The sequence below is a fragment of the Ctenopharyngodon idella genome, chromosome 23 (genome assembly GCF_019924925.1).
Source record: "Ctenopharyngodon idella isolate HZGC_01 chromosome 23, HZGC01, whole genome shotgun sequence".
In the NCBI taxonomy this organism is placed as follows: Eukaryota; Metazoa; Chordata; class Actinopteri; order Cypriniformes; family Xenocyprididae; genus Ctenopharyngodon; species Ctenopharyngodon idella.
The window spans coordinates 8,225,225-8,248,620 of NC_067242.1; the positions used below are offsets into that span (position 1 = coordinate 8,225,225).

The window sequence follows — 23,396 nt, forward strand, 5'->3', positions numbered from 1 at the left end:
ACTCATTTTATTTGGGACGAAAACAGCACTCGTGTAATATTGAAATCCGTTACTTTTGTGATACTGCTTAACTCATATGATAAATATGAGACAAAAACTCAATAAGGGACATTTTTGCTCCAGTATATTGAGTTTTATGGCCATTCTAACTGCATTCTGTAAGCTCTATCCATCGCATAGTGAGTTGTTGCCCTGCATTATATTCCTCATCAGATGACCTACATAGGTTTGGGGCGGGGCAAGTGCATTAAAAAATTTAAAGTTTTTTTTTTAATCGTAATTAATTAATCTAATTAACGTGTTAAATCGACAGTAAAATGCAGGAAGTTTTCTGTGTGTGAGGGTTAGGGGATATAGAGTGGCAAGAATATTGAAAAATGTGAGAAAATGTGAATCCTTTGGATTTTCTGGATTAAAGTGATCATATCAATTGCTCAATGTCATATTTATTAAAGTCACAAGTAGACAAAACACAATGTAGGCTAGGGATCACCAACCATGATCTTGCATACCCCTCAGCAAATGTGCAGTTGCGCCCCTGGGTTTACGTGCAGTGGTGTAGTCTAGATTTTTGTAGTGAGTATACTGTGATTTTTCCCTCCCGGCCTCATACTTACCTGTCCCAGAGCGACACCCCATAAGCACCGCCACACTCACTAATGCATGTAGTATGCATCTGATCTAGGCTATATGTAATTGAGCGCATTCTGAAAGACTGCTTATGTGTGTTTTATCAACATGTCAATTTATTATAATCAACAAAAGACTTTACCAGCCAATGGCATTTACAGCTGAAGAGACTCTGGACTGATTTTCTACTGTTTAGTGTCAATCACCTTCTAACTCAGCCACTTAAGATCTACATTTAACCTTAGATGTTATATAAATATGGTCCCTGGAGCATATTTTACAAGCTGGGAAGTTTCAATGCACATTTAAGAGTGCAAGCTGCAATTATTACTCTCTATAAAAGTTTGGTTAAAAACAACCCAAGTTGGGTTGAAAATGGACAAACCCAGTGGTTGGGTTAAATGTTTGACCAACCTGCTGGGTAGTTTTATTTAACCCAACTATTGTGTAAAAATTGCTGTATTGCTTGCTTAAAATGAACCCAAAATATGTTGGAAATTAACATTTATTAATATTAAATATAATAATAGTTTATTAATAAATGTTCACCTTTTGATTATTATTGTTGCCCTATAATTATGTGTCTGATTTTCAATTTCCAACCTATAGGTTCATTTTAAGCCAGCCATATAGTCATTTTTAAACAATAGTTGGGTTAAATAAAACTACCCAGCAGGTTGGGCAAACATTTAACCCAACCGCTGGGTTAAAACAACCCAATCGCTGGGTTTGTCCAGGAAAGGAAATTTTTATAATAATAAAGTTATAATAGAGACTACATTTATAGCTTGTAATTTATATTGCATGATATATATAGTGTATTTCAATAACATTTACTTGTTTTTCTCTGACCATCTCTCTCTCTCTCAGACGGCTCAGGCGTTGTTTTAATGTCTTGCCACTAGAAGGCGCTCTTTACTGAATGAAGATGTACCAAACCCTTCAAGCTCCTGTTGTCAATCCACAGTCTCATAACAGAAGAGAAGATACAGAATGATCCAATGATCCTTCCTCTCAAACTCACACAGAACCTGAGCAACAGACACAAGAGCTTGGTAACGTCCTATTGTGTCAAAACATAGTTAATGTACTTCTATGGACAGAGAAATGCTGCAAACAAATCAAAAAGCGCTTCATAAAAGCAGCTAAATAGTTCTGAGATACAGCTTCCCACATTTTCTTTCTGTTCCTGTGTTTTTTCAGATTTGCTGAAAAAGTGAAAGTGAAACAAAACACGAACAGTTGATGAAGCAAACCCTGAGAGAAAGTTTAGTCTAAATGTTGATCCACTGAGATGAACACAAACATCATGTCATTATAATAAAACCACAAACACTTGGAATTGTGCTGGAACAAGTTTAATTAAAAAAGTGACATGTTGTCTCTTCCTTTTCATTCACATACAAAATGTAAAGGAACGACAGATTGCCAGAGTAAGAGAGAAAGTGTAAAGCTCTGTGTTGAACAGATCAAAGAAAATCAGAGAAGAAGTCAAGCAGATAGAGAATACAGTACTGGCCCGGGACAGAGGAGAGATCGATCGCTGATGATTCAACATTCATAAGACAGATGAGGTAAAACACTGCCGCTCCACACTAACATCAGCACTACACAACGCTTGCATTGCTACTGTTTTCAGTTTCAAGTTAATTATTAGAATAGTGACAATAATAATATAACAACAACCATTATAAAATCCTCCAGTAAGGTTTAAATTCTAGTGAGATATAGTGTAAGCAGTGTTAGAGAGAACAGAACGGACATTTTTATAATATACCATTACTTTCAAAATGACAATATCCAGGAGTTGTGCAAACGAGATCTCGTGCACTAAAAGGCAACTTTATATCTGCCAAATATGAGGGTGTAACAGAGATGATAAAGAGTACAGCTGCCAACAGACTGCAAAGAGAAAATTGAAAACTAACATGAAGTGTACAAGCCCTTGCTCTCAGTCCGGCTAAGTGAAGCAAAGGGCCGACAGCAACAACATATAGTGAAATACAGCATTAATGCAGACTGTGTATTGATTGTAAATGTTTGATGTTGATGAGCATATCTCTTTTCTTTACCTGTGAAACCAGTCACCACCTTCACAAAAACAGTTTTTGGTGTTGTATGTTCAATGCAACAATTGTGTTTAATCATATGAGTTATTTTAGTATAATTAAAGTAATATGTCATCACATTCTAACTCTAGTCTATTTATGCATATTATTATAACAGATTAAATCAATTTTTTTTCTCCGCTAATAATTTAAAAACACTTAAGTTTTCTACTTTTTTTGCAAACAGAAGTTACATTGGAATGTTTTTAAAGAGTTTATTATTTTAGCTTTGAAAGCATTCTTGCAATTTAATTAGTTCATTAGAATATGGTTAACCATATAAATTGATTACAACATTGTTTAAAATTTAAATCCTATCAGATTTTTCATTATATACTTAGCATCTAGGTCTCTTAAAGGGATAGTTCACCCAAAAATGAAAAATTCTGTCATCATTTACTCACCCTCATGTCGTTTCTAAACCTGTAAGACTTTCGTTCATCTTCAGAACACAAATGAAGATATTTTAAATAAAATATGAGCAATTTCTGTTCCTCCATTGACAGCTACGCTACTACGCTTCAAAAAGTTCATAAAGAGATCGTAAATATAATCCATATGAATTGAGTGGTTTAGTCCAAATTTTCTGAAGAGACGCAATCACTTTATATGAAGAACAGATTTAATTTAGGCTTTTATTCACATAAACATTCATCAACTCACACATCAGTTATGATAAACAGAAGCTCAAGCGTGTTCGCATAATATGCGAGAACCAATGAGATTCATTCCCCCGTGTTACGCATCACATTTAAGCTTCTGCAAGAACCAATGAGGTTTGTTCTTGCTCATCAATCAGGTTCGGTTGAGCTTCTGTTTATGTTCGCTGATCAATGTTTATATGTGAATAAAATTCATATGGATTAGTTTGACGATCTCTTTATGAATATTTTGAAGCGTCAAAGTGTTAGTTTCGTAGACTGTCAACGGGAGAGAAAGCTCTCAAGAGTTCATTAAAAATATCTTCATTTGTGTTTCGAAGATGAACGAAAGTCTTACAGGTTTAGAAACGACATGAAGGTGTAATTGATGACAATTTTTTCATTTTTGGCGAACTATCCCTTTAAGGAGATGTCTGTTTGGGTACAAGTAAACAGGAATTAACTACAATTAACTGGCCGTGATTAATCTTCTAAGTTAAATTGTGCATTCGAAACACCTGAGATATTAACAGAAATGTGTTGTGGAGTAAATATTTCCTCCTCTGGCATCGCTATACCTATTAGACATTCTCAAACTTGCTAAATACATTGTGAATAGTTATTAAATTGTTTTATCATAAATTGACCTTGTGTAGAAAAAAAAAAAAGAAAACAAAAAAAAAAAAACGTACTTTTAAATTAAAAAAAAAAAACAGTTAAAATTAATAGACTTAATAGTGAGATCAAAGTATCTGGACAATCACATTAAAACTGCAGTCACATGTAATATTCTGAGTCATTAGTCACTAAAATCGTAAATATACTTCTGCTCTGAGATTCAAGTAAAACGACACTGGATTTTAGTCCAAGATCAAGTCTTACACCTTAACATAACCTGTTCAGATGGAGAGTTTCTATTTACAGTCGATGTGATTTACTGTACTGTGAGAGCAGTGAAGTGCCTTCATCAGAAGGTACAGAGGTGATGCGTTACCTGTCACGTGTCATCCTTACTCCGAATGAACCTACAACCATTACACTAACTGGTCAGATCATTTACCATTAGATTCCCATCATCTGGAGATAATGTACACTAACAATTTTTGATTCTTCATTACAATTAAAAGTGAGGACCTCATTTAAATCTAAACGTTGGTCTACTGGAAAACATAGAAGGTTTTCCTCTACCACACTACCTTTCGCTTTCAGTCCTCTTTCATACATTTTATTTTGTACTAATACGGTTTCTGAAGAAGCAGCTTCCACCATTTTTACATTATTATGTTATTCATGGCTTCATGGCATCGATTACAACAAGCATGGAATGTATGAATGCATTTTTGTAAGTAATAACAAACGTGCATTCAAACGAACACGCACACACTCACTCACACGCACTATTTCCTAGTTCTATGTGGCCTCATGTCTTCTTTAGACCGTCATGGGCAATCTCTTCTACCTCTACAGGTCTTTTTTGCTCTGAGGGCTCTTTGAGTGGTTCTGCTCAGCTTTGGACAGGTCGGGCTTCTCCGGTGACAGCAACTCCAGGAGATCCACCAAGGCCTTCTTGATATAAGCGCCAAACTTGTGAGAATCCTGAAAACAAGCAAGAAAATTACAACCAAAATATCTTAATGTGATTTTCAACAAGCACTGTCATAATAAGGTGTAGCACCATAAAGTAGTGTTGTTAAAAGTACTGAAATTTTAAAAATGTGGTGCTTTGAACACCTCAGATTGGTCATTGTCTTCATGCGCTCATCAGATATGTCTTAATTAAACTGAAAAGTTAGTTTTTTTGAAAAGTAACTTGAATAATATGTAAAATTATAAAGTAATGTTACAAGAAAAAAGTAATCTGATTATGTACCCCCTACACTGTAAGCAGAGTTTTTCCCTAACCAACTTTCGCAAGACATGCCAATTTGTTCTCTAGTCACTTTTCCATTGGTTTCAGGAAATTAGTATAGGAAGCACATATTGGTGTACTAACAGTCTGAGGGCAGGAGTGTTTGCTGGAAATATGGAAGTTGATCATGTTTTCTCCGATGATGATGTAAGACACGCCATAACCATCATCTGCGACCTGTCAAGAACACACAGATGAACATTTAGAAAAATGCACAGACAATAAAGAAAAAATTAGAATGTTGATTGTTAAAAGTGAATATGCATGAATATTTCTGACCGGGCCAAATCCTCCACCACAGGTGGTGTAGTCTGGGTGGTTAACGAAATCAAACAGCTCCACCTGCTGCAGTGGAGTCTGACTGGTGGACAGACGCCACGTTTCTGAAAGGACCTGAAGAAAACACATGCACACAAAAATAAAATATTACAAATACAGTAATACAAATATTTATAAACAATAAGATATTTATAAAATGAAAGGATATAATATATATATATATATGTGTATGTATTTATGTTTATGTCTATGTATTTATATGCATGTATATATATATACACATATTTACATATATACAAGTACATATTAATTATATATATTATTAAATCAGCATCAATTAAAGGCTGTGTACAGGTTACCATGATGTATTAATACTTCACAATTTAAATAATTCTCTTTTTCTCAATATTATGTAATGAGAATTAGGGTTTTTTTTTTGTAAAACTTCACTATAAGGTCCCATTAGTCACATTAATTAATGTGTTACCTAAAATTATCTAACAATGAGCAATACATTTGTTACAGTATGTATTAATCTTTAACATCATTGTTAGTTCATGTTAGCTCAGGTCCATTAAATAATATTAACTTCTGATTTTAATAATGTATTAGTAAATGTTGAAAACTAAGATAAATAAATGATTTAGAAATATTTATCATTGTTAGTTCATGTTATGAACTAATGAAGTTAACTAATGTTAACAAATAAAAAGTGTAAAGATTGTTTTGCACTACGGTAACGAGAATCATCATGAATGTAATATGTCACAATACAAAAAACCCTAAAATGAGTTTCATTTTTTAAAATAAATTGAGTGCATTTACAAGGAATCAAAATCAGTTGCAACTTCCTTTCTGAGCAGATGTAACAATGATATACAGTTACTGCAGGGACATTCCCAGAGTCACACACCTCTTTGAGGAAGGGCGACTCCTCTCCCAGGTATTTGGACACAATGTAGAGGCAGAACAGGTGTCGGTCTATCCCTCCTCCCGTCATAGCCATCCTGTACAGATGCTGGTGTTTCTCAGACGCCGTACGGAAGAGACGTCGACACACCTCCTTACTCTACAGAGACACAGAGAGAGATGTTTAAATATGAGTATGTTTGAAAAGATGTACGATTTGTGAACTAAAATGTTCTTAAACTATTCGCAATACAGTTTGAAATGAAAAAGTAAATCAACTGTCAAATAAAAATACTTAAATTACTTTATTAAAATGCAAAAAGTACAGGACATTCACATGCATTTTAAGCAATTAAATTTAACAGCATTTAACAAAATATTTCTGTTACTACAAAAATATAAGTGTGTAATGTGTGCATGCATGTACAGTATATGAATAATATATTTTTATTACCTCTCCACCCTCCAGTGCTCTGACGAAAGCGCAGCTCTCACTGGTGCAGGAACGCACCGTCTCAGTCCGGCCCTCACGGAACAAACGGGTCATAGACGCTTCGTAGGTTAGGGAGAACGTACCTCGATTCTGGTTTCGGGGAAGGAACGAGAAAGGAAAAATGTCATTATTTTTACCTTGACAGTTACATAAATTGTTTAAATGTTTTTTTTTTTTAAACAATTTCAGTGAACAGTTAAGATGCTAAAATAGAGATTTGTGAAATATACACACTAAATAAGTTTATAATATAATAATATATAAAATATACTTTTAAATAATTAATATAAGCCATAAATGTAAGTGATATAAATGTAAGTCAAGATATACCTTAGTAGTTGCATCAATGCAACTTGTTCCTGGTCATAACATTTCCTACATAGTCATACATGTACAAAGCAATTTCAGTGTTCAGTAAAGTTTCTTAAAGTGCCCCTATTATGCTTTTTCAGAAATTATCTTTCATGTAGTGTGAGATATGGCTGTTTGTGAATGTAAAAGATGCACAATAAATGTAGTTATTTTCTCGGAAAAGAAATGATAGATTCTGGACTGCCTAAAAACGAGTCGTCAGTAATTCAAACCTACGTAGGTTTGTAACAAATTTGCATATTGCCAGCCTATGGTTTTCATTGGCTGCCTGCGAACAACATCTAATTTGCCCCGCCCTCAAACAACAAATATGTGCTGAAGAAGATCCGAAGCGGAGATTCAGATATGGTAATGGCCGTTTTGTTTCCGATATGCGCTGTAAGCGGTCGACCCGTCACAACACACTGGGCCATCTGACCAATCAGAGCAGAGCAGCGCTCTCAGAAAGGAGGGGTTTAGAGAGACAATTCTTAGACACGGTTTGTGAGAAAAGAACTGATGCTGCAATGTATATTATGAGAAACTTAAAGTGTTTTTTGACCTTGGATGCATGTAAACCTATTGTAGGAGACTCTAAAACAAAATTAGGAGTCTTTAAAATAGCATAATAGGGGCACTTTAAGATAGACAATGTAAATGTGTGAAATATATACACTTTATTAGTGTATTATATACAGTAAGTCACACTTAACATATTTGAATGTCACTGCATTAGATATGAAAAATATGAAAACCAAGTACACTTTCAAATAAACATTTCACAAAAAATAAGTTTGTTTTAAATAATAAAACAATAGTAGAGTTTTAAACAGTAGAAGTACTGCATGACTTTGTGTTTGTGAAGCTTCAGTGGAACATATTCATATTTAATGTGATTCCTGACACCTGTGGTTCCTCTGCTAGTGTGAACTTGAGGAGAACTGACTTCAGCACGCTGCGTTGGGTTTTGTGTCTTACCCTATAATAGGCCAACTGTAGCGCAATCTGAATGAAGGCATCTGGACTGATTTTACACTTTTTGATGGCGCCCTTGCCAAACTCTTGTATTGGGAACACATGGAAGTCGATGTCGTCGGCGAGGGCCTGTGCCACAGTGAGAGACTGTTCCACACGCTCCTGACACTGAAAACACATACAGGAAGATCAATTATTCAGTGTCTCCATTAGATGTCACTGTATACTGCATGACTGTAACATGAGAAGGTGTGATGGCGTGTTTGTTTGTACCTGAACAGGTATGTCCCAGGTTAGTCTAGTAGGTTGAGGCAGGGAGGAGGCGATATCTCCTTTACAGTGACCTTCTTCATTATAACCCAGCTGGAAACAATCGGTAGTCATCACATACTGAGAGAGAAAGAGACAGTGGTATTAGAAAACAGATAGCATAGCAATAACAAAAAACACTAACATAGTCATAACAATTAGATTTGGATTTACTGAAATAGAAAAACAATGCTTGCTAGTTTGCAAAAATTAAAGGGATAGTTGGGAAACTCTGTCATCATTTACTCAACCTTAAGTTGTTCCAAACCTGTGTAAATGTCTTTGTTCTGCTGAACACAAAGGAAGATATTTGGAATAATGTCAGTAACCAAGCAGATCTCACCCCCCATTGACTACAATAGTAGGAAAAAAATACTATGGTAGTCAATGGGGGGGGGTGAGATTTGCTTGGTTACTGACATTATTCCAAATATCTTCCTTTGTGTTCAGCAGAAGAAAAAAATTCATACAGGTTTGGAATAACTTGAGGGTGAGTAAATGATGTCATTGAATCATTTTTGGGTGAACTATCCCTTTAAGTACTGTCAAGTTTAAAGAAATAATTAGCTATTTATTCACATACATGTTTGAAACAACATGAGGATGAATTTAAATTTTTGAATTATTTCTTTAAAAAATTGTAAAAATGCAAAGACCAAACCACAGTTCAGCATATAAAAATATGCAAGAGAAAAATGCAATTTTATATGCAAATATTACAATGACATCATTACTGACACTTGATTTGATGTCCATTTTTCATGCAGTACATTATAACACTGATACCTAAATTCACTTGTAGCATTTAAAATGATTTATTTGAGTTTAGTGTTTAATTTGTGTTTGTGCTGCCAGAGCCAGAGAGAGTAGTTTTGAACCACACATTAGTTATTTCTTTGTTATAAATATTAAAATTATCACAGAAGTACTGAGATAGAAGTTTTAAGTTAGTATTTAAACACTGATGTCTACGATAGCGATCAAAATAGAACAAACTACCTTTTGAAACGAACTTGGCACGTCATTTTCCAGCAATTAGAGTCAGAAATTTGTATTCTGTCAGAACCTCTAGTAAATGATGATTTTAAATGATATATTAAATGACGTTATGTTATTTTTGTTATTTAGATGTTATTTTGTTTGGTTGTATATTCAGAATCGTGGGAGAATCGTGATCTCTATTTGAAACCAAAAAAATCGTGATTCTCATTTTATCCAGAATCGTGCAGCTCTAGTTTCTACTAGAATTTTATTATCCCTATTATAGTCAAGCAAGAACTATATACAACCTACTGCTTAAGACAATAAATCTTCCTATGAACCCTATGAACTCATTCTTGTAAGCACCATTTAGTTTATCTGATCTCTTAATTATTCACTCGTTCTGTCTCTCACCTCCCACACATGAGCCATTATAGGTGCGTCTGCCCAGGAGTGTTCAGCATTGAGTCCGTTCTTTCCATTCTTATATACCACCACTGTGAATGACTTATCAAACCACCTAGGACCAAATAAGCAAAAAACTTATATATATATAAACATACACATATGTCTGGCAACATAAGGGCTCGTTCACACAGAACACGTTTTTTGCTTTGAAAAACATGAGACACGGGCAGTGGAATGAGGGAAAAAAAACGCAAGTTATCGCATTTTTTAAAAGTTGAACAGATTTTAACTTAAGCACCACATTTTTAGAACGCCGTGTTATGCGCGAGATGCTGCAAAAGAAGCAAGATGCGAGCGCAACGGTCATACACGTATGTCTAACATGCGTTTACATAGAAAAACAATGGAAAAGTAGCGCATTGAAATGGAAAAACGTGTTCTGTGTGAGCGAATATATTCAAATAATTTTAGTGTTGTCAATAAGTTTAGTGTTCAGCGTATTTGTAACGTAACTGACGGACAGTTTTGGATGGATGAACATCTCACCTGTCGTAGCACTTGCCGTGCAGCAGGGACTTGGCGTACCGATCCAAATTGCCAGCAGGATCATCTCCCATCATGCCTTGCTCATCGTCATCCAGGGCAACGAAGAATGCCGCTTTCTCAATGCAGTCCAGAGATCTCTTATTCACGCCTGAGCTGAAGAACTCCTTCCTAGCCTGGGCCCAAGGGATTCTGGGAAAGAACGTTCAAAACATTTGAGAATTCATAACAATAATTAAAAAAAAAAAAAAAAAAAAAAAAAAAAGAATCAAGGGATGGTTTACATTTAAATAAATGTCCATTGCATAATGTTCAATTTTTATATTAGTGAAATGGAAGGATTCTTAATAATATAAATGCATAAGAAATACTAAAAACTGGGTTATTACAGTTCACTAGAACCATAAAAAAAGTGTTGCTTGAAATAAAATGTAAAAAAAAAAAAAAAAAAAAAATTGTCAATAAAAAAAGCAACATTTCTTAATTTCATTTATTTAACTTGATGTACTAAAATAACTAAAATGGAAATAAATAGTATTAAAAACTATTTAGACTTTATTTTAAAAAAAAACTAATAAAAATGATATTTTTAGAACTTAATAATTGTATAAAGTTACTAAAAACTTTTAAATTAAAATGAAAAAAAGCAATATAATAAAATAAAATCTAATTCAAAATAACACTGACTGAAATATTACTAATTATTTGCTAAAAATGTAAAATTTTAATTTAAAAGATGAGAAATGACATTTCTAACCAATCATTTGATTTACATTCACTGTACCTTGTCCTACTTTCATTAAAATGTAGCATTTTACATTTATTTACAAAAAGAAATCTGAGCACATGCATGTTTATTTTGTGTCAGATGAACCCTTTATAGTGTGTCAGTAGCAGTACCTGTCCCCTGCTGTAAGCGCTGCCAGTTTGGCCTCTCCGGGCGCTGGGGGTGACGGGTCGTCAAGGATACGCTGAACCTGGTGCTCGATCTCTCTGGGAGACAGCATGCGGCCAGCATGATACAGCCACAGGCGGAAAAAACGCCCTCGGTGGAAGACCGCGACATACTCACTGTCCTGCCAGTGAGTCAGGCAATCTAAAAACAAAGAAAAACATTAAATGCAAATTTTTAATGTTTGCACTCATGCTTTGTGCATTATGAGCTTTTGAAACATCTGAAATCAAGCATCTGAAAATAATGCCAAAAACTGAAGACTTTAAGACATTCAGAGAAGAGGACAAGTCTGAGTGTGTTTGTGCATCAGTGTGTACAACACAAACCAGGCCAGCCCAGGGTGTTTGTGTGTGTGTGTGTGTGTGTGTGTGTGTGTGTGTGTGTGTGTGTTTGTGAAAGTTTATACAGTAGACGTGTTTGTACTTGTGACCTTTTGAGGAAACAGACTAATGTCAAACATCATGTCATCCTAGAAAGTATGGGGAAATGTGAAGACTGAAAATTACGATTTCCACAAACATATTAAGCAGCATGACTGTTTTCAACATTAATAATAAATGTTTCTTGAGCAGCAAATCAGCATATTAGAATGATTTCTGAAGGATCATGTGACACTGAAGACTGGAGTAATGATGCTGAAAATACAGCTTTGATCACAGGAATAAATGACATCTTAAAAGATATTCACGCAGAAAACAGCTATTCTAAATTGTAATAATATTTCACAATATTACTGTTTTTACTGTATTTCAGATCAAGTAAATGCAGACTTGGTGAGCAGAAGAGACTTAAAAACATTTAAAACATCTAGTTACCTGTCTCTTCTCCAGGAATGCGTGTGGTGTTGAAAATCCTCTCACACTGAGCAGCACACAAAGGAATATTTAAACCTGGAACACGACTCTAAAAAACAAAGTTATAATGTTAATCAATGTAACTTAACCATTTTCTACCCTCTCACTGACAATTACAATTAAAGGGACAGGCCACCCAAAAATTCTCATTATAAATGGTGGACTATCCCTTTAAGAATGCTGTTATTGCTAATGTAACTATATGCAAATTACTTGTTATGATTATCTAACCTCAGTGTACGGGCTTTCAAAACCTCTATCACCAAAAGTTGCTAATATGCTAATACATAAATGTGGGCGGTTATAAGCTATTCTGCTTTATACTGTATGTAAATTGGAGTGGAGTTTATTTGCTGTAAATGAACAGGGTGAACTAAAGAGGAAGTTTTGTGGTGTATAATGTTATATGCACACTACGGCAAAAACGTTCTCATTACATGTTATTTTTAATGCAAGTATAAAAAACCCTGACTCAATACAGACACAGTCAACCGCAATGATTGTGGTTCTTCCCTATTCACTCCCTCACACACACACACACACACACACACACACACACACACACACACACTCTCTCCATTACCCATCCATATCCTAACGAAGTTCAATGCACAGCTAAAAACAGCTCTGCGATCAATCTCTGTCATCGCCACGGGCGACGAGCGGTTTCACCCTCCACCTAATACCATCTGTCAGTGCTGCAATGTGGACTCACAGGTTTGATTTCCTCTCTGTTGAGTTTCCTGCGGTACAAGAGACATGCATGCAGCGTGTTTCCTGCTCTCGCTGCTTGGATCGGTGTAGGTGTCACGTACAGGAAGTCCTGAGAACGAAAGAGAAGGACTTTACCAAATCGCTTTACCACTAGAACTTCCTGCTTGTTTATGTGATTGTTTTCATTCTGTGAGTCGTACCATTCCATAGTAGTTGCTATTGACCATGATTGGGCTACGCCCCCTCAGATAGATGTACTCCTCCCACCAATCACTGACCTTAGAGATGCAGACACAAGAAAGATTAATTCAGTCTAGGGCAGTGCGATACATCAAATATTAGTGACATTATTGAGATATCTTTGATGACAATACGAAATTAGGGAATATCGTGATAATGTTGAAAGTTTAGCTTACAAAGACAGTAAGCATCTGTTCACCAAACTTATTAAATTTTATATTTTTATCTCACAATTCTGACTTTTTTTCTCAGAATTGCATGATATAAACTCGCAATTGCATGTTATTGCAAGTCAGAATTGCAAGATATAGTCAGATTTGCATGTTATAAAGTCAGAATTGTGTGATATAAAGTCAGAATTGCGTGATTTTTTTTCAGAATTGAGAGTTTATTTCTCACAATTATGACTTTAAGTCAGTCTTTTTTTCCTCAGAATTGGACTTTATAACTTTGAATTGCAAGTTTATATCCCACAATTCTGAAAAAAGAAGTCAGAGTTGCGAGAAAAAAGTCAGAAATGCAAAATATAAAGTCTATTTCTCAGGGAAAAAGACTTTTCTCACAATTCTGACTTTATAACACACAATTTCGCCTTTATATCACAGAATTCTGACTTTATAACATGCAATTGCAAGTTTAAATCTCGCAATTCGGAGTAAAAAAAAAAAAAGTCAGAATTGCGAGATAAAAAGTCACAATTATCTTCCCCCATAAGCTTCCATAAGATTGTCTTTTTGGTGGGTTAAAAAAAAAAAAAAACTCTTTTTAAGGGGACATTTACACAGCACTTTTTTCAACTAAAAACAGAAAAAGTTAAGCGTTTTGGTCGTTCAATTACACGACAACAGCGTTTTGGGGGCATGAAAATGCAAACTTTTGAAAATGGATTTCAAAGTGCACGTTTTTGAAAACGATACCATTATAATTTCTGTGTATAAACTACAAAAAAAGGAAAATTTGTGAAAACGGTACCGTCATGTGCATGTGTATTACATGTTCAGTCTATAGGTGCGATGTTTTTCTTTACAAAGTGACATCGCCAACTACTGGTCTGGCAGCAGAATACAGCGTTTTTAGTCATTTTCGCTGATCCGTGCGAACGGGGATCGTTTTCACAATGTTGTTTTCTATATGTGAAAAACGCAAAGGAAAAACTTTTCTGTTTTTAGTACATCCTTGTTGTGTAAAAGTACCCTCAATTTTTTTTTGAATATCATCTATATTTGCAAAAATATTGAGATATGTCGCCCAGCCCTGATTCAATCTCAAAGTGAAACAGGTCAGGATATCTTTGTACCATCTTACAGCACAATCCCACAAGCAAAAGATGATTTTCAGGTCAAGGTGAAATCAAAACTGACCCTATTTGCCTTCTTACAAAATAAATATTATATTCAATATTAATTTCAATGTTAAACTTAATTCCTTGTCTCTGCTTACTAGCACACTACTTATTCTAAATAAAATATAAATATTTGTTTTCATAATCTTTCCTCAAAATGAACAACTTAACATCACAAATCCTTCTTTCCAAAAACTCTCCTCAAATCACCTTTAATTTGGTGTGTAATGCCCACTTTTTATGATCCAATCAATTCCTGATAACTAAAATTAAATTCCCTCCTATGCTTTCTTTTTTAAACATTCAGTTTCACTCTGATATATTTCAGACTAAGGAAGTAAAACAAGGTTGCATTTTAAGACTGACAGGTATAGTCTGAAGTTCATGTGGTTGTTCTCACATAGTTGGAGGCCCACATGGCTTTCAGTTTGAGGTACCACTGCAGGCGGTTCCCCAGACTGCTCTCGAACTCCTTGGCCAGAGTCGTGATCCTCTCGTATTCTGAATCGCTCATCAACGGACGTGCAGATTCCAGGTACTAAAGCAGAAGAGAGATCGCATGGAATGTTAATAAATCATCATTTTTGCCATATAAAGTGTATTTAGTGATGCATTCTGCTGCTGCCGACGACATAATGATGATCTCACCCTATCAACAGTGTCCTTGACTGCTGGGACAGGCAGGTTGGGCAAAGAGCCCTGGTAGCTGTACAACAGAGGCTGCCTGCCTGAGAAGATCCGGACCATAGCCTGAAAACAAGCACATTTAAAAGATAAATTGTTTTTACTTGTGATTTGAAGCTGATTTGGAACAATATGTAAAAGTGCTATACACATAAAATTGTATTGACATGACAGCACTGACTCCAATGCAGCAAATTTGGGGCAAGATTTGTGATGCGTGTTCTGGAAGTCACTGTTTTTACTATTCTGTTTGGTTATACGGGAGTCACAGGACTTCAGGACACACTTCACCTTTATTTACTGTTGCAGGTTGGGTGGTTGTAGGTTAGGTGTGTCTGATAGCATGACTGTACTAACCGCCCAGATTTTGGTGGTGTTAGACACCTTCCCATGTTGTTCAAACATCCAGCCGTGATAGGACAGTAACTGCTTTAAGCAGAGCCTCATGGTGAAGATCAGGGAGAACCAGAGCAGAGTGCTGAACAACACGGCAGAAACCACCGTCCGACACTGAATGCTCAGAGAATCGCTAGAGAAAGACAGACAATATTAAACTACTGTATGCAATACTTCAGTACATTTTTTTAGTTTTTGGGACACTCTATGAAACAGGTGCAGTTTGATAAGGTGAATGTATGTCATTTTTTTAGGATTGTAAATATCCTATCAGACCAGGATCATGTTTTGTGTTTGTTTACTGTGTGGTTTTCATGTTCTTCTTTGTATTTTAATGTGAATTTTCTTTCTTCTGCTGCCCATCATGACCAGGACTCCCTGGTAGAAGAGATACTGTATCTCAATGAGACCTGCCCTTAAATAAATAAATACATAAAATAAAAAAATAAAAAAATGTATTTAAGTGTTTCAAGGATCTTTTCAGTAATTACTTATTTACTACTTAAAATAATGTTAACAGCCATGTTTGACATTTTAAGATTATCCACTACTTACAAACAAGCGTTTTTTTTTTTAAAACATGAAATAATTACCTTAAAAAGATAAAATATAGGGTCGATGCATAACCTGAGAACACAACTTCAAGTCTTTTAAATAACACCTTATATTTACTAAAATCTAAAAATACATACACTACCATTCAAACGTTTATAAGACTTTGTAATGTTTTTGAAATAAGTCTCTTCTGCTCACCAAGGCTGCATTTATTTGATCAAAACACAGTAAAAACAGTAATATTGTAAAATATTATTACAATTTAAAATAACTGTTTCCTATTTGAATATATTTTAAAATGTAATTTATTCCTGTGATGCAAAGCTGAATTTTCAGCATCATTACTCCAGTCTTCAGTCACATGATCCTTCAGAAATCATTCTGATTTCCTGATTCGCTCCTCAAGAAACATTTCTTAATATTGTCAATGTTGAAAACAGAAAGGGTCCTTGAAGAAAGTAAAGAAAACTGAATTTTTGTTAATGTGTTCAGAAAAATGCTTTATATTAATGGCATAAAGTTAGCACCATCTATTAATTATTACACACATTTATGAGGGACATAAAATAGCATCTGTGTTGTAAAATAACTCTTTTGCTTTTGTCTGAAGCCAACTCAATCAAGGTGTGTGAAGGTACACACACCCTCTTCAGGCACGCTCATGTTTTCATGGGTGTGAACCAATATTCTTTTAAAAAGCTTGTAAAGTAAGTAACATAAGTAGATGACAATTGTTTCTTGTTTATCTTTGAGTCACTAAAGCAGTTCACACTGCAGATAATTCACTTGTTTCTGAACTGGGATCAAATTCAACAGTGTGACCTCTTTTACCTGACAGGCAGATGTTCTTGGATCTTAGCGATGAGGCCCATGGAAGGGTCCGAGCGCGTGTACATGGTGGCCAGGATCGCAATGACAACAAACAGCCATGAGGACGGGCTGGCGGGATACACACCAGTGATCACACTGTTCTGTACGAGAGAAGCAATGAACAAACACAAGAAAAAAATGAGGAAAGACGGCCAGAGTAAACAAAAGACACACTGAGAAATCCAGATGGGGAATGTGTGAGAATTATTAATGTTAAACATGCACGAAAATAAACCGGACAGATTTAGTAGACAACAATATAAAATCATAATGAGCTATTTGCTTTTTTAATAAAGATTGTGCACTTTATTGTTCATTTGTGCATTTTATTCTAAAATAAATAAATATTTGTTTTTATAATCAAATATCAAAATGCACTGATTTTCTCTGAAACAAAAGCAATACTGAAAAAAAAAAAATATTTAAGTGCCCCTATTATGCCATTTTAAAGGTTCCTAATGTTGTTTTGGAGTCTCCTACAACAGGTTTACATGCATCCATGGTCAAAAAACACTTTCATTTTCTCATAATATTCATTGCAGCATCAGCTCTTTTCTCACAGTGTCTGAAACAGTTTGATAAAAGATTCAGTCTCTAAGCCCCTCCTTCCGAGAGCCTGCTCTGCTCTGATTGGTCAGATTGCCCGGTCTGTCGTGATTGGTCGACTCTGCTCTGATTGGTCAGATGGCCCGGTCTGTCGTGATTGGTCGACTCCGCTCTGACTGGTCAGATGGTTTGGTCTGTCGTGATTGGTCGACTCCGCTCTGACTGGTCAGATGGTCCGGTCTGTCGTGATTGGTCGACTCCGCTCTGACTGGTCAGATGGTCCGGTCTGTCGTGATTGGTCGACTCCGCTCTGACTGGTCAGATGGTCCGGTCTGTCGTGATTGGTCGACTCCGCTCTGACTGGTCAGATGGTCCGGTCTGTCGTGATTGGTCGACTCCGCTCTGACTGGTCAGATGGTCCGGTCTGTCGTGATTGGTCGACTCCGCTCTGACTGGTCAGATGGTCCGGTCTGTCGTGATTGGTCGACTCCGCTCTGACTGGTCAGATGGTCCGGTCTGTCGTGATTGGTCGACTCCGCTCTGACTGGTCAGATGGTTTGGTCTGTCGTGATTGGTCGACTCCGCTCTGACTGGTCAGATGGTCCGGTCTGTCGTGATTGGTCGACTCCGCTCTGACTGGTCAGATGGTCCGGTCTGTCGTGATTGGTCGACTCCGCTCTGACTGGTCAGATGGTCCGGTCTGTCGTGATTGGTCGACTCCGCTCTGACTGGTCAGATGGTCCGGTCTGTCGTGATTGGTCGACTCCGCTCTGACTGGTCAGATGGTCCGGTCTGTCGTGATTGGTCGACTCCGCTCTGACTGGTCAGATGGTCCGGTCTGTCGTGATTGGTCGACTCCGCTCTGACTGGTCAGATGGTCCGGTCTGTCGTGATTGGTCGACTCCGCTCTGACTGGTCAGATGGTCCGGTCTGTCGTGATTGGTCGACTCCGCTCTGACTGGTCAGATGGTCCGGTCTGTCGTGATTGGTCGACTCCGCTCTGACTGGTCAGATGGTCCGGTCTGTCGTGATTGGTCGACTCCGCTCTGACTGGTCAGATGGTCCGGTCTGTCGTGATTGGTCGACTCCGCTCTGACTGGTCAGATGGTCCGGTCTGTAGTGATTGGTCGACTCCGCTCTGACTGGTCAGATGGTCCGGTCTGTCGTGATTGGTCGACTCCGCTCTGACTGGTCAGATGGTCCGGTCTGTCGTGATTGGTCGACTCCGCTCTGACTGGTCAGATGGTCCGGTCTGTCGTGATTGGTCGACTCCGCTCTGACTGGTCAGATGGCCCGGTCTGTCGTGATTGGTCGACTCCGCTCTGACTGGTCAGATGGTTTGGTCTGTCGTGATTGGTCGACTCCGCTCTGACTGGTCAGATGGTCCGGTCTGTCGTGATTGGTCGACTCCGCTCTGACTGGTCAGATGGTCCGGTCTGTCGTGATTGGTCGACTCCGCTCTGACTGGTCAGATGGTCCGGTCTGTCGTGATTGGTCGACTCCGCTCTGACTGGTCAGATGGTCCGGTCTGTCGTGATTGGTCGACTCCGCTCTGACTGGTCAGATGGTCCGGTCTGTCGTGATTGGTCGACTCCGCTCTGACTGGTCAGATGGTCCGGTCTGTCGTGATTGGTCGACTCCGCTCTGACTGGTCAGATGGTCCGGTCTGTCGTGATTGGTCGACTCCGCTCTGACTGGTCAGATGGTCCGGTCTGTCGTGATTGGTCGACTCCGCTCTGACTGGTCAGATGGTCCGGTCTGTCGTGATTGGTCGACTCCGCTCTGACTGGTCAGATGGTCCGGTCTGTCGTGATTGGTCGACTCCGCTCTGACTGGTCAGATGGTCCGGTCTGTCGTGATTGGTCGACTCCGCTCTGACTGGTCAGATGGTCCGGTCTGTCGTGATTGGTCGACTCCGCTCTGACTGGTCAGATGGTCCGGTCTGTCGTGATTGGCCGACTCCGCTCTGACTGGTCAGATGGTCCGGTCTGTCGTGATTGGCCGACTCCGCTCTGACTGGTCAGATGGTCCGGTCTGTCTTGATTGGCCGACTCCGCTCTGACTGGTCAGATGGTCCGGTCTGTCGTGATTGGCCGACTCCGCTCTGACTGGTCAGATGGTCCGGTCTGTCGTGATTGGCCGACTCCGCTCTGACTGGTCAGATGGTCCGGTCTGTCGTGATTGGCCGACTCCGCTCTGACTGGTCAGATGGTCCGGTCTGTCGTGATTGGCCGACTCCGCTCTGACTGGTCAGATGGTCCGGTCTGTCGTGATTGGCCGACTCCGCTCTGACTGGTCAGATGGTCCGGTCTGTCGTGATTGGTCGACTCCGCTCTGACTGGTCAGATGGTCCGGTCTGTCGTGATTGGCCGACTCCGCTCTGACTGGTCAGATGGTCCGGTCTGTCTTGATTGGCCGACTCCGCTCTGACTGGTCAGATGGTCCGGTCTGTCGTGATTGGCCGACTCCGCTCTGACTGGTCAGATGGTCCAGTCTGTAGTGATTGGTCGACTCCGCTCTGACTGGTCAGATGGTCCAGTCTGTAGTGATTGGTCGACCGCTTACAGCATGCTTTAAATTCACAAACAGCTATATTACACACTACATGAAAGGTAATATCCGAAAAAGCATAACAGGGGCACTTTAACCAATAATATCATCGCCTAGCATCCACAATCCAATAAAATCAAGCTGTATTAAACAAAATCCCACCCCAAACATTATTTGTGCTAAATATTCAGATTCATCACATAAAGGAAGATTCAAATATCATTTCACGTTTACCTTCAGCCGTGTGACGCGTTTCTTCCAGGAGCGGAAGCCTGACAGATAGACCTGTTTCAGGGCCTCATGGGACAGCTGCAGGTCGATCCCCTCTGGAGTGATCGTGAACTGAAACGCCACGGCCTGATGGGCTTCTGCCATTTCTAAAGAGAGTGTGAGACAAAGGCAGAGGCTCAAATTTCACTGCAGCAAAGGTACTTTATGCAGGCGAGTGCATGATTGCAGCTCTCGACGCGGCGGCACCACATACCCATCCCATTATCTCACTTATACTTACTTGATCACCCTCCATTATGAATCAACAAGTTCGACGTTTTGAGTTATGATCCATTAAGGCAAGAGCACTGAGTGCCTATACAGGCAGACGTTTCTGTTAAGGGTTCGTTTATGCTTATAAAACACATGAGAGGCTCTACAGTCAGCCTGTGTAACGAAAGGAAACTTCCTTCAATACTCTCATTCTTTTTCATTTCACATTCAGACGGATCAGACACTTACACTTTATAAATAAATAAAATCACTCCCACATCTACATCCAGACAAGATGTATCTATGGCAACAGTGTTGTTATGGCAACCAAGAGCAAAGGGTTCCCTCGTGACTACCAGTCTGCTGCTCAACCAAAACACTGTTACAGTATTCAACAAGAGTCACTTAAATCTTCATACATACAGTGACATACACAGGCTTGGTAATAGAAGCTTTAAACTGTTAAAGCATTATTAAAATAATTTACATGCCTATACATTTGCACATGCATATAAAATATTCATATATTCCAGTGACAAATAAGAATTGCTAGTGTTAACTAAAATAGAATATAAATAGAAATAAAAAAACTAATAAAAAAAAGACAAAAGCACAACAAAATGACTAAATGAACACTAAAAATAACACAGAAAGGTGATAAAATAACATCAAATTATTACACAATATTTAATGAATATGTGACCTGAATTATACACTTTTTCATTAAAAGTCTAAAAATTGATTTTTTTTTTTAAATAAAATATGCTTCACTGTTTATTTTTTTTACATAGTTTTATTTTTTAAAATAATATTTTATACATAAAATTATAAATATAAATAATTGTATACATAAAATATTTATATATACAGTCAAACCAAAAATTATTCAGATATTTTTGATATATTTTTACTAGTGGGTGCAGGACACTATAGTTCATTTATGTAAGTGAGGACAGCAAAATAAAGTAAACTGTGACATATTATACCTAAAAATCCTTCATACAGTGGACTACCAGTAAAACTGATAAAAAATTTGGAAGCAAAATTTATTCAGACACTTTGACCTCACCATGTTTTGCTTAAGTGTTATCTGACATAATTAAGATTAATTTTTTTCTGACACAGTTTAACTGTCATATTTTATTACCATTTTTTTAAACTATAGTGAATAAACTGTATTAATGAATGAAATGTTCAAGGTGTCTGAATACATTTTGGTTTGACTGTACATATATGTGTGTGTGTGTGTGTGTGTGTGTGTGTGTGTGTGTGTGTGTACACTTTTAGCATAAAATAATTTTAGCATAAAAATAAGTTAATTAATCAAAGATCTGATAAGGAAGAAAGTTCAAAAAACTATTTAAGTATGCAAATACACAATCCCACGTCATCACACGGGGCGCTGCTTATGGGACTCTGCGGAAAATATGTAAATGAGGAACATTCAACTGCACTACCACAAGTGACCAGAAGAGGGCACAGCACAGAGATGAATTGAATGACCTTTAACCTAATTAAAATAACGACCTGAATTAATTAACATGTGTTGTATTAAAACACTGGAGTTTGCTCTTTTTGGAATAAGGAAACAAAATAATATTCAAATAATAAAACATACATGAGTCAAAAAGAAATAACACCACAATAAACAAGGTGCCAGACTTTATCAAGGGCTTATCAATTAAATGACTATTTACTCTTCCTACAAGACACCGACTGAATTATAAAAGGGCATATTGCATAACAGAAGCAGTTAATCAGTAATTACCCATAGTAATCTAAAAAAAAAAAAAAAAAAACCTAGCGGGCGAAAAACAAACACAGAGCCAGAACACACAACACTCAGCCGTTATTAACTACAGTTAGACGGTTGATAAACAGGTGAGGAGGTTTATAAGATCAAAATGGCAGCTGAACTGGGAGTCTAATGTAATTAAATAGTGATGGAAATGTATTATCAAGGCCAATAACGGATTATTGTTAGCACACCAGCTATAAAAAACGGTAATCAGTACAAAATACCCCACACATCTCCATCATCCATCGTTTCCACACACTACAGATCATCAAGCATCAGATGTGCATTATAGTGACAGAAAGCATCATCCCTACCTGCTGTTTACTGATGTTACTGATGACGGGAACAAAGTGACGGGCTCCTTTCCTCCCTTCTGCTTTTGAGGAACATAAACATAAAATAATTGCGTTACTAATAATCTCGTAATTACCCCGATATAGATGCTGACTGCTCACTGGTACTAGGCGTAACTGGATACAAAGTGCCTTTGATACTAAGTGCGAAAGAATGTAGAAGATACAGCGATGAGGGCGGGAAACAAGCGGCTCGGAAGTGAGCTGGGATTGGTCAGAAGACGATGATGTCTCCGTGGAATAACTTGACGAGCGCGCTGGCAAATCATCGGATAGAATAGCGCGTAACGGGCGGGAAACTTCGCTGTGATTGGATGTCACGGCTGCCAATCAAAGATTAGGGACAGGCAGCAGTGACATGGCTTACAGTTTGATCATGGGTGCGGAACGAGGAGTATAAAATAAACATTTTAGTGTTATTATCAAGCAGAAGTAAATATTCGTGCAAAATCACTTCCGCTACTGCCTCTACTATGGTTATGTGATCAATTTAGTTCATATATAATCTTATTTTGTAAAT

General features: G+C 37.6%; 1 protein-coding gene and 1 long non-coding RNA gene across 2 annotated transcripts; one reads left to right on the plus strand and one right to left on the minus strand.

The window, feature by feature from the left end:
• Nucleotides 1-1,365: 1,365 nt before the first annotated feature.
• On the plus strand, nt 1,366-2,387 carry LOC127505897 (uncharacterized). The gene is made up of 2 exons (XR_007927843.1): nt 1,366-1,685; nt 1,834-2,387. It is a non-coding gene; the product is annotated as an uncharacterized LOC127505897 (long non-coding RNA).
• On the minus strand, nt 1,973-23,075 carry LOC127505896 (carnitine O-palmitoyltransferase 1, liver isoform). The gene is made up of 19 exons (XM_051881835.1): nt 22,838-23,075; nt 20,477-20,619; nt 17,108-17,247; nt 15,683-15,854; nt 15,290-15,391; nt 15,042-15,179; nt 13,260-13,337; nt 13,061-13,168; nt 12,307-12,394; nt 11,437-11,632; nt 10,540-10,728; nt 10,000-10,105; nt 8,569-8,685; nt 8,299-8,463; nt 6,931-7,059; nt 6,481-6,636; nt 5,568-5,681; nt 5,373-5,465; nt 1,973-4,975 (listed from the first exon to the last, which is right to left on the minus strand). The coding sequence occupies exons 2-19, from the start codon at nt 20,615-20,617 to the stop codon at nt 4,841-4,843; spliced, it is 2,367 nt and encodes a 788-aa protein (XP_051737795.1). The 5' UTR covers nt 20,618-20,619; nt 22,838-23,075; the 3' UTR covers nt 1,973-4,840.
• Nucleotides 23,076-23,396: the final 321 nt, after the last annotated feature.